The sequence below is a fragment of the Varanus komodoensis genome, unplaced genomic scaffold (assembly GCF_004798865.1).
Source record: "Varanus komodoensis strain SLA01 unplaced genomic scaffold, ASM479886v1 scaffold1, whole genome shotgun sequence".
NCBI lineage: Eukaryota > Metazoa > Chordata > Lepidosauria > Squamata > Varanidae > Varanus > Varanus komodoensis.
The window spans coordinates 15906744-15918650 of NW_025335268.1; the positions used below are offsets into that span (position 1 = coordinate 15906744).

General features: G+C 46.4%; 1 protein-coding gene across 1 annotated transcript in view; it reads right to left on the reverse strand.

Moving 5' to 3' along the window:
* Nucleotides 1–334: 334 nt before the first annotated feature.
* CAPN11 (calpain 11) overlaps nt 335–11907 on the reverse strand; it is a 42500-nt gene continuing 30927 nt past the window's right edge. The window contains exons 15-22 of the mRNA XM_044445723.1: nt 11778–11843; nt 11082–11139; nt 10867–10931; nt 9403–9471; nt 9190–9268; nt 7155–7271; nt 5440–5498; nt 335–3131 (exon numbers count right to left, since the gene is read on the reverse strand). Coding sequence (XP_044301658.1) covers nt 3105–3131; nt 5440–5498; nt 7155–7271; nt 9190–9268; nt 9403–9471; nt 10867–10931; nt 11082–11139; nt 11778–11843 — 540 coding nt within the window. The 3' untranslated portion in view covers nt 335–3104. The remainder of the gene's footprint in view (nt 3132–5439; nt 5499–7154; nt 7272–9189; nt 9269–9402; nt 9472–10866; nt 10932–11081; nt 11140–11777; nt 11844–11907) is intronic.

Here is an 11907-nt window from a genome sequence, read left to right on the forward strand (position 1 = left end):
CTGCCTCCATATCCCCCCATCCTTCCCCTTCTGCTAAATGGAGTAAAGCTCACACCTCAAACCTCAGCTGGAACATATCCACAGGTATCCACATGGTAACGTGGTTATTGCTACAGCTCAGCACCAAACAATTTTTCATTAGTAATGTGTATTTCAACAGTTTTACACAATACTGTATTTTTAAAGTATCCTGTACAAGATACTTGAAGACCGCCTTAATAAACAAATGGTTTGTAATAAGCAAATTTGCCCCAAGGGTGCTAACTATACCATAAGTATGTGAACACACGCTCTCTTCTGCACACACACACACACACACACTGCAGAGGAAGAATTAGATATATCTGCATTTATTACTTCACATATGTTGCAAATTGGGCTGAGGAGGCAGCTCTGCTCTCTGAGCTGAAGTGGTTATGTTCTGCAAGCATTCCAAGGCAGCGAGATGTGGATCCCTGTAACAAAGCACTCAGGCCAGGGCCGGCTGGGGCACAGACAGAGGGCATGGGGGCTGCTGGGGCTGTTGCAGGGCAGGGGGGTATCCCAAGGCTGCTGAAGCAGGAAAGCAGTGGAGAGAGACTCTTCTCCAGGCCTTGGAATGTCCTCATGGGAGAAAAAAGGGAGAGGAAGGAAAAGCGAGAAAGAGAGCAGCCGAATCTGATCCACTGTGGTTCCCTTTTGCACATCCACTTCTGCTACAGCTACTCAAGTGGCACATTCATGACCGGACAGCCCTTGACTTCTATTCTGCTGTCAGCCTCTGAAAACCTGAACCTCAGGAACAGGTTATGCAAAGCAGGTTTGTATTTCCTTATTTGTACAGTTTAGTTCACCACTGCAAACACAGTTTTTGAGTGAGGACAAGATTACAGAGTGGTGATGTGGCACCTAGAATAGCTAATAAAATGAATCTCTGCTCCCCCTGTGGCACCAGACTTTACCTCTGAAAGTACAGGAGGCAACTGTGATTTCCCTAAATAGGCTAATGACTCAAAAGGCTTGAAGGATGCAACCCTTCAAGGGACTTACTTCTGAGTAGAGATATGTAGGACTGCACCCTGATTCTCCCTTTTGTCTTTATTTAGCTTAGCCAGAGACAGAGGTGTTCCCAAAGCCACATTGAAAGGTGGTGTGAAAATCCTGATTCCTGCCAGAGTGAATGTATCCAAAATGAGGTTATGTTCCAGATTTCTTTCTCAAAAAAAGCCATGCCTGCACAAGATGCCTAAGGAACAAGGAGGGATTCTTGCAGAAAGCTGAAATTGCAGCTAAGTTGGGATTTTTGCCTTGATTCTACTAAATCTACAGGCATGGAGAGGCACAGCAGGGCAGTGATACTGCGCCAATTCAGTAGAATTAAAAAGTGCTCCATGAGCAATGCACTCCCCAATTTATTTTTTTTCCATTCAGAAATCCGCAGAATGGAAAAGCCAAATTCAGAAAAAAGAATTAGCCAAGGCCACAGAGCGAGTCAGGGCTAAGGCTGGGAACAGTACACAGAAAGAAACTTTATTCTTTGGTTATCCTTGCCTGCTTATTTATAGTGCATTTATCCTGTTCTTCCAAGAGTGTTTTCCATGATGCTTGCCATGATCAGTTCATTATAGCTTAAGAGATGCAAAGAGCCTATCTAATGAACCCAACAAAAAGCTCTGGCATCAGTTGCAAGGGGATCAGAAATATCCAAAACCAGGAGACCTCATTCTTAACATCTAGAATGCAGGAGACTAGAGAAGATAATTTAGGCTGTGTGAAGCTTACAGTTTATGAAACACTCTAGGCAGCCTCCACAGGACCCTAATTGAATCTTGAAAGCATTTCCATGGCCTTAAAAAAAATAAAGTGAACAATTTCACTTAAAAATAAAAAATAGCACAGGGTTCTTCCCCAAACTCTTGTAGAGTTAACAAGCAACTATGAGAAAGCATGCCAGAGTTATTCTGCTTTCCTGTTGTGATTACTTTTAAATGTTTCTCAAAAGGCTAAAGATACACTCCTTTGAATGCCTAAACAGAAAAAACCTCTCACATTCCACAGCCAACACACTGGAAGCTGTAGGATTTCCCCTCCCCGCCCATGAAACATGCATAGGATTGCACCCTAAATAATGTATTTGGTGTTCATTATGCCAGAATTCTTTTACTTTAGGACCTGAAGTAGTCCTTTTTTAGCAGTGTGTTTCCTAGTAAAGAATAGGTTGCCTATCCAACATCCCCAACCTAACAGGACAACTTCTGCATTCTCTCTCTAGGCTAGCCCCTCCTGTTTTGAGAGGAGAGCACAGCAATCCAGATGTGCGGCATCCCATTCTTGGTGCCAAGGCCATGAGCTCAGTCTCCAGGAATTGAGGACAGCTTCTGCAAAGGCACCTCAGAGTATCCCATAAATCTGGCAAAGGCAGGTGTGCAAAGCGAGATGCCTCTTGCACAGCTTCTTGGATGCCCACCCCTGCTCTGCAAGTGAGAGGGTGAGCAGCACGAGAAGGTGAACTCATTTAGTGGTCTAGGAGAATGCGTGACTTCACCATCTTTGGGGCAGAAGGAACTCCATTAATTCAGAAAAGTGGTAGGATGCACTGCATTTACTAGAGAAAAAGCCAGTTGATGCCCAGTGCTCAGAAGAGAGAGAAGGCAAGGGTGGTTTGTAAGGTTAAGTCAAGAGCAGCTGCAGCCAGTGAAGAAGGAACAGGCCAACCTTTCAGAGAACAAGCACAATCCCACCGACCCCCTCTTGGGTAACTCCAAAGGATGTCCCTCTAGATAAGGGGCTAGGCTAAACCTACATGCGGTGATCCAACATGCATTCATGCCTCTCTTGCTTTTCCTCAGCTCCTCAAAGTGGCAACACACGCTGCATTCTTCTTGGAAAAGAGCCACCTCCCCTTCTGTCCAGCAGGAGCTTTGATCCCAGGAAGCGAGAGAGCTTAAATCAAGGGGAACTCTAGCTGTGTGTGTGGCCAAGAGGAAAAGGAAGGTGGGCTTGGGGCTCAGCAACAGGGTGGTAAGGGAGGGAGGGAGGTGGCATGGCCATCCCAGGTCTTTAGTCAGACATGACGGAGGCACTTGAGTCCAACCGGCTCTTCTCAGTGAAGTTGCACCTCAGCTCTAGCCGCACATGGTTAACATCAGCCACTGTGGAGGAATGAAAGGAAGAGTTAAAGCAAAGGAGGCACTGAGCTATAATCTGTTCTCACTCCCAACCCTCCAGTTTGAATTTAAGAGCCAAGTCTTGAATTCACATGAAAAAGATTGCCACATTCTGGCATGGGAGCAAGCTGGAGAGGACAGGACTGGCTTCCCAGTCTTGTCTTTGTTTTTTCATCCTCTCCCCCAGAGAAGGAACTAAAGGTGTTTGAAAGAGAGGTTGCACTCACAAGCAGGGTTACAAAGAAGCTGCACTCTTTTTTTGCTCACTGCTGCTTGTAGGAAGATTGCAAGACATTGGACAGCCAGCTCCAAACTTCAGGGGTGGCATGCCAGGATTTATCAAATGGCCTGTCAGAAAAACTGATTCACCAGAGCAAGTTGGCCAGAGGACTTTAAGTAAACATAGCCAATTTAGGGGATTTTGCTTTATGTTCTTAGCATATGTGAGCTGGGGGCAAGGGTGGGGTTTGTGACCTCAGCCCACCGATATCACAGGCTTATTTTCAGAGCTGCTGTCTCCCTGCAGCAGCATCATCCTCACCACATTATATTTTGCCCCACCTTTCCTCTTTTTGCAAGGAACCCAATGTGGCTTCCACAGTGCTCCTCCCCTTATTTTATCCTCATAACAACCCTATGAGGTAGGGAAGGCTGCGAGTCTTTGACTGGCTCAAAGTTACTCCATGAGCTTCAGAGCTGCGTAGGAATGAGAACCAAGATCTCCTGACCTCCAGCTCAGTACTCTAACCACTACGCTGCGCTGGGAGTGTTTCTCTTTGCCACTTAATACAAATAGTCCCATGTGCAAGAAGCATCTTGTTGAGAATTGTTTACTCACTGCACTCATGTCATTGCACTTATTATTAAATTTAAAACTTAGTTAAAATATTTTGCAAAATCTGAAAAGCAATGGTGAAGCCAAAGGAACACACATGCGCATGGAGCACAAAGACCTCTCTCATACTCCTCAGAAGTGAACAGCATTCCCAGGATGTAGCACAGTAGAAACTCAGTTCTGCAGCAGTATTCTGAAGATGGGTCAAGGTTTGTTATAATCGTGTCATCAAGGGTAAGTTTATGCCAACTGCTTTTCTTATGGTACATTCTAGAACAGGCGTGGGGAACATGTGACCATTCAGATGTTGGATGGCAACCTCCATAAGCCCTACCCCAGTAGAGTCAATGTTGAGGAAAGGTGAGACTTGCAATCCAACAACATCTGGAGAGCCTAACCATGTTCCAGGACATGCTGCAAAGTAGCTTGCCACTCATTTGAGTGATCAGATCTCATGGAGGATGCTTCTCCCATGTTTCTGTGCAGGGAGCTTAATACTGCTATTAGAGTACAAACAAATGGCTCACAAGGTGGCACTATCCTTAGCTATTTATTTATTTAAAACTCTTACAACCCGTCACCACATGCCCTGGCTAGTGCTCCTATCTAAAAGTTAGCATTTGACTTTTCTTCCCTGCCCTCTGTTGGGATCAGTTTGTAGCCTTCTGCAATTTTCCATCTTCATGCCACCCCGAATGGCACCCAGTCTCCTGGCTTTCAGCACCACCTCTACACAGACTTCCAGTGTGCTCTCGCGCTCTCTCTCTATCCTAGAAATTCTCCAACTATTCCAATGGCATTTCTGTTTCGATTGATATTTAGGATTACTAAATGGTCTGAAGATTCAAGGATCCTCCACTCCGGGTGATACACAAGTTAGTTCCCTCAAGTCCATACTGTCCTTGTTGTCTGCAGAGTTCAGGATGCGCACCAACAGAGCAAAGCTCAGGGAACCAAGGTTCCACTTAGATGCCAGGAGGTACTTCCTGACAGTTAGGACCCTGAGCGTGTGGAATGGGCTTCCACGAGAGCTGGTGAGGCCCCATCGGTGAGGGTGTTCAAGGATAGGCTAGACATGCATATGGTGGGCATGTCATGAGTGGAGCCGGCTGGAGCCAGGGGTCAGACTAGATGGCCCGGGAGACCCCTTCTGACTTGGCTGTTTCTATGTTTCTCACTGTTTCTCCAGCTAACACAGAAAGAAAGCAGCAGTGGTGGGACCTGGTTCACCTGCATTTTCCCCATGAGACTAGGACAAAGAACATATCAAAGAAAGATCAATGCCTATTGATACCTGTCCATGGGAGCTGTCACAGGGGACAGTCTCATAAAGAAGCTCCTAACAGAGGAGAAGACATCTGTCTCTTTTCATCTACTTATTGTCTTCTGGATCAGGAGAGGCTTTTAATCAAATACGCCTTCTCTCACCTCCTTCAGGTCCTATCTGAGCTTTCTTACCTGACTGAGGTTCATCACAGCAGTCCCTGTCTCTTCCGGATCCATGCTACGGAAGAATCCTGCAAAGTTTCAAGAAAAGACAGGCGATCCAGTTAGTCCACCATTCCCTATCAATATGATTACCAAAAGGGCATATCAATTCAAGCTCAGAAGAATAAGATTCTTTTTAGCCTGATGTCTGAAAGGTAATAAAGTAGGCATGCCCTATTTGTAGGCTTTCCATGGGCATTTGGTTGGCCACTGTATGAACAAACTGCTGGAATAGACAGACCTTTGGTTTGATTCAGCTGGGGCTCTTGGGAAGGAACAGAGCTAGATCACCATCACAGAAATGGTTTAGCCTTGATAGTTACCTAACTTGTCTCCAAAGGTAGCAGCACCTGGAGTAGGGCTTCAGCATCTAAATGTAAACACTGAACTGAGCTTAGTTATGAGTTCTGGGCATAATCTAGAACAATTTCCTTCTCAAAAGAGCTCCCTTCATACTGAACCTCATTCGTCTGGGCTGAATAGTTTGCAGCCTGCTGATCATGGCAGATTTCCTACTTGCCATGAGGAAAGGGAAAAATATAGCTCTAAGCTAGATATTGCTTTGGTCTTGGCATCAAATGGAAGATATCTCCTAATCTCTGCCAAAGGGAAACTCTTCCCTCAAAATCTGGGGCCTTTCTCCTTATTGTCTTCTAAACTCTTTACAGCATATGCTTGGGAACATTTACTCTGAAGGAAATCCCACTATGTTCAACAGGGCCTATGCTCACCAAAGTGTACATAGGATTGCAGCCTTGTATTGCTCAATGCATATGCAAGAGCTGATAAAGAAACCTTCACTAGGCAAGCTGGAGATCCTGCCCAAATATCAGCTCTGGGCTAAATAAGGAACGACCCCCACAACTAGAAAATGATCTACACTTAACTGCAATACCTATTCATTTGCAACTTAAAGGCACCATAATTAATCAACCTGAAGGACTTTCTAGCCTGGCTTCTGCTCACACAGTGGCCAGCCAGCTGTCCACAGGAGACCCACGAGCTGAGATGGCTGCAGCAACTCATCCCTCCCCATCCCTGTTTCCCAACTCGTGCACCCAACCATACTGTCTCCAATCCTGGAGGTAGCGCATAACCATCAAGGCTAGAAGCCTCAGACAGTCCTATGTGCTACTGAAGGCCTTCCAGTATTAACATACTATCCATTCTCCCCTTACTCATCATTTTTCTAAGCTAAACAGTCCCAGATGCTGTAGCCTTTCTTCATAAGGGAGCTGCTCCAGCCCCTTGATCATTTTAGTTGCCCCTTTCCTGTGCCTTTCTGAACAATACTCTTTTTGTTTTTATGTGCAGTTAGCTTAAAAGAGTTAAGCAAACATTAAGTTAATTTGCACTGTTTACAGATGCCCTTCAAAAGAGTCATTGCAGAAATTCTGGCCAGTCAAGCAGGAAAATGGTCTCCTCTTAGGGCCCATCCCAGTATTGTCAAAGGATGGGGACAACTTTTGGATGGAACTTAAAAGCCTGATATTCCTACACAGCAGTAGCCTAGGAAAAATGGACCTTTTCCTTTCTTTTTCTCTTATGGAGAAGAATATGATCCAACAGAATATAATTTAACTGGTCATCAAGCTTATCTAGACCCCGTCCCCACAATGGTGTGAGATTCCCTAACCATGCCTGGAGATAGCTGCCTCCTTGGGTTCTGCTACAGAAGCACTTACTGAACATTGTCTCCAACTTGACTAAACAGCAGACAAAGTTATCAAAGTCCACACCCAGTGAATCGTCAGCATAGCGTGCCACCACCACCTGATGCAACTTGTTGTCCAGTTTGAAGCCTGAAAAGTAGGAAAGAACAGACATCATCACTGAGCCTGCCAGAATGAAAACCAGTACAAAGGTGGAGGCCTCTACTTTAATGCAATTCAAAAGAAATGCGAGGACCAGAACAGACCAGAAAAAAATGGTTTAAGCTTGGAGGAACACAGCAGCGTAGGGTTACAAGACTGTCAGATGTGATCTCCTTGTAGTCCAATCTGCCCTGTTATCAGCTACTTGGATTAGGATTTAGATTTACATTGCTAAATGTCCAGATCAAAAAAGGATCATCTGAAGGGACATCATCCCAAGTCACTGAACAGATTTTTTTAATCTGTGCATTTTTCTTCTACCTGTCCATCAACAGTCAGTCAGACATTCATCCAGGAGAAGGCAGGGTCTTTTAAATCAAAGACTAAAGAACTGAGCTAGCAGGCATCTCACACTTCCGCCCTAAGGACAAAAACTACTGTCTAAGCAATCATTCTTACTTCATCTGGCCTAATCCTGACCCTGCCAATAACTCCATACTGGTCATACCACAGGGTGGAACAATTTGGGAATTGTCAGATAAACCAGGTAAGGTATCTTCACCTAGACAGGTTCTGCTGAATAGTCACTTGTAGGTCTCCGACTGCAAGGGATCACAATTCCTGCATTAGGCTGCAAGCTCATGCTTTCTTCTGGTAGGCAGCACCTTCTTTGGGAATCATCGGACCTCTGGGCCAAGATAGCAGTACTGCCATGCAGCCCAAGGTCCTGGGTGATCAGTTCTCTCTGTTTCTCAGAGCCTGAATGGAGACTTGCCACTCTCCACGATGAAAGCCTTTGAACTATCCCAGCTGCCTCCCTTAACCCCTTTGAGGAAACCTGATCCCCGACACTCTTCCCAGTGAAGTCTTCCCAGGACCACCTTTGTCATCTTTCTGGTATCCAGTAAGACTTCTCTACTCCCAGATGGCACTTGATGGAGCTTCTTAATTTCAGCCATGTGGAGCCCTGGTAAATTGCTTTTAACTCATTTCAATTGTTTTTATTTTGTCTGTTAAAGGTATTATGACATATTGTGTTGTGAGCTACCCAGGAGCTTTGGCTATTGGGTAACACTGAATTGTAAGGAACAAAGGAAGGAAGGAAATCAATCACTCCCTTTGTCTGATGGGACTCTTCGATGCTTCTACTATGCAAGTTAGCCTAGCAGTTGCTTGCAGAACTCTGGAGCTCTGCAACTATAACAAACCCATGGCAACCAAGGCTGTCCTTACAGCCTGTCTCTTCAACAAGCGTTAAGGACAAAGCCTCTGTGGAGGTAGAAGACAGGATGAAAGGGAGAAGACCCCCATCCGCCAGAAAGGTGCACTTCCTTCAGGTATGCTCTGAAGGGCAGGCCCAGCAGCAAACACTATGAAGGTAAGAGAAAACTAGCCTTAAAGTGAGGGAGGTGCCCTCTAGCTCAGCTCTTCAGGTTAGTCTTCTGCAATTAAAAATGATCCTGCCTCCTGCTGGGCAGGGGAGAGACTGCCCCTGGTATCTGAATCACTGGATGACAGCAGAATATATTTTCTGGCTGCAGTATGGACAGCCGTTCCCATGAATTCTCTTAAATGCAATGTGCTCTATGCAAAGCGTGGAGGTGGAACTGGAACCAGAGATTCCAACCCTACTTCTTCATGGGGCTCATCCAGGATGCAGGACAGTTGCTCCCTCAGATGACTTTGCTGACTGTCTCTGCCCTCAGATTGTAAGAGTGGGCCTTGAGCCTATTCACAGACTGCCCTGCTCCCACGCTTGGTCCTGGGTGGAGATTAGGGCCACTGTGCTAGACAGGCGTAGACTGAAAGCATTCAGCAGAGCCGATGAGCAAGCCACATCCACTGACAGGGAATTCCGCAACCCACCAGCATCACAACATTTTGTAATTTCTCCTTCCAGTCTTACCAGCTGATTCCAAAGCCAGACGCATCTCGTAGGCACTCATTGTACCTGACTTATCCAGGTCATGCTGGCGAAAGACAGTCTGCCACAAGAGAAGAGAAGACTGTGAGAAGACGGCTTCCTTTCCCCTGAGTACTACGTCCTCTCTATTCCCCCAGCACCAAAAAAGTGGTGTTGAACACACACAAGCACTCGCACCAAGCTCGTTCCTCTTACCAGCCAGTTCCTGATCTTGTTCCACAATGTCTGAAACTCCAAAAGGCCTAGACGAGCACTGCCATCTTTCTAATCGGCAGAAACGTCAAGGAGAGATTCACACCAAGAGAGGTCTGCAATCTGAAAGCCCAAGACAGTGGGCAGATGAGGGAAGCGGAGCCCTGCCTCGGCCTTGCTGAAGATGTCACGGCATGCGTAGCTGCCTTCCTCAACACAGCACCCTCCAGATGCCTTGGCCTTCCCTCTCCCATCAGACCCAGCCATCATGGCCAATGATGAGGAACATGGGCAGCCCTACCGGTGTTTGCTGGCTTCCAGGCTCCTGGGTTCATCCCTCCACACCTCCCTCTCAGCAGCAACAGCCAGAAACAAGGTAGCCATATTTTTTTAAAAGTTGTGTACTTTTAATAAAATGTACACAACTTTAATAAAATGTACACACAGCTGCAGACACGCAGCTGCTCTGACATGACAAATCACTGAAACCCTTACGAGCTGCGCTGAATTAACAGTAGCTTTTAAAAACTTTCTGCAGACGGGCATAAGGGAGACAGCCGCTCCCTTTAAGTGAAGCATTAGAACAACACACTGCGCTGCTATGGAGTCTTCTGACGTGAGATCATGTTGGTGCTGTCAAGATCTGGGCAGTTCCTGACTGTAAGCCCTGAAGCACCTCACGGCAGAGGAATCACACTCCGGGCTTCAGCTCATGGCTCAATTTCACTGCCCTGCATGTGATGCCTCCTGAATTCTTTGTGCTGCAGCAAGGCACCTCTGGAAGCAGAAGGGGGGTAAATAAAAACACATCGTGTCTCAGATCAGTGGGCTTTGCCACCACCTCCTCTTGGCTGAGCCTCACTCCTGAGGGCAGCATGCTGTGCTCACTTTGCCTGGTTTCTTCCACTGCTGCGTGTTACTGCAACAACAACATTACAAAAAGGTTTGGGCTGAAAGTATCAGCTGCCCTGAAAAGGAACAAGGGGTTCAGGACAGAACCAGGCAGGTCTCACACACAAGACACAGGACATCACCTCAAAATACAGTCGCTTTAGTGAGCAGCTCGATCAAGAGTCAGCTAAGGAGCACACATGATCTCTGATAGAGACTGGCTCCCTTCGCCAGCCAACAGCCTCAGCTTCCAAAGCACTACTGGCTTGCTTTGGAGCCAGGACTGTATCATTATAGATCATTGCATGTCTCACACGCACACAGATTCTGTATGAGAGCCAGCAGCAGCCGAGCCCTGGCACTAAAAGGAAGATGCAGTTGCCTCGGGAGATGCCCTTTGGAAAGTTGTGGTGCATGCAAAGTATTAGGCTTTAAAGGGCACCAGGCCATCCTCCTGTCTCGCCACTGCCTAGGCTGGAAATTCTACCCGCTGAACAGAATGATCCCCTTCTGCTTCCTTTTGACCAGGAAGTCCCATCCATTCTTCCAGGGACCCATGCCCAGCCCAAAGGATACATCCATCAGGTTGATCATGTTGCGGCAAGAATCCATGCTGAAGCCATCAGTCTTCAGGTCTTTGTCTGGCAGAGGGAGGAAAGAGGGGCATGGTTACTCAGGAAGCCCTTCCCAAACTGACATTTCCATGGTGGCCTGTGTGTGTGTGCAGAAGGAAGTTGGAAAGGTGAAACTCCCCACAGTGAAGGCCGGATGGTTGAATAAGAAGCACTCACGCCTTGCGATGACTCTGTTCAGGATAGTCCTGAGCTCAAAGACACTGATTTCCATGTCCTGGAAAAAGAGAGAGCAGGTTATTAGTCACTGTCACTTCTAACTGGCTAAAGAGGTCAAGGATGACATCATCTTGCAAAAGTAGGATATGTATAACTTCTCAGGTACTGGCTTCTTGGACAGCCTGAAAAAGGACACTAAGGGACAGCTCTGGACAACACTGAGGAAGGCCATACCACTGTTGTGCAACCATAAGAATTCTCTCTAAAGAACACTCCAGTCTGAAGGCCTTCTTCCAATTAACTGGTGACATTATTTTCAGAAACCAAATGATTCCTGCTGATATATGCATAGCTATTCCATGATATGAATTTATTGCATGCAATCCAGTTCTTCCTCTACTTTCTAACTTCTTGGTGGTGGGTCTCGCTCCTCTTATTTTCTCTGCACAATGGCCCTTTGAGGTGAGTGGACTTGGGGGCAATCCTCAGTTGTTTTGGATTACAGTTCCCAACACTCCTGACCACTGGTCATGTTGCACCAGGCTGGGGAAGAGTGCAGTGCCCCAAAGTGGATCTAAAGAACCAATTTCTGGTCATTTGCTCACTTCCTCATTATCAGCCACTATTTTGCCTGCTCGCTTAGCACAACAACTGGAGGAGGAAGAAGTCTCAGGAATGTCGAGTTACAGAGCCTACCTCTCCTGCAAGCTGCCGGAACATGTTCTTGAAGTTTTCATCTACGTCATCCTCGGTCATTTCTTCCTGGGAAAACACAAACCAAGAGGACCAGGCTGAGACATTACTCTAACTCAGGGGTCTCAAACTC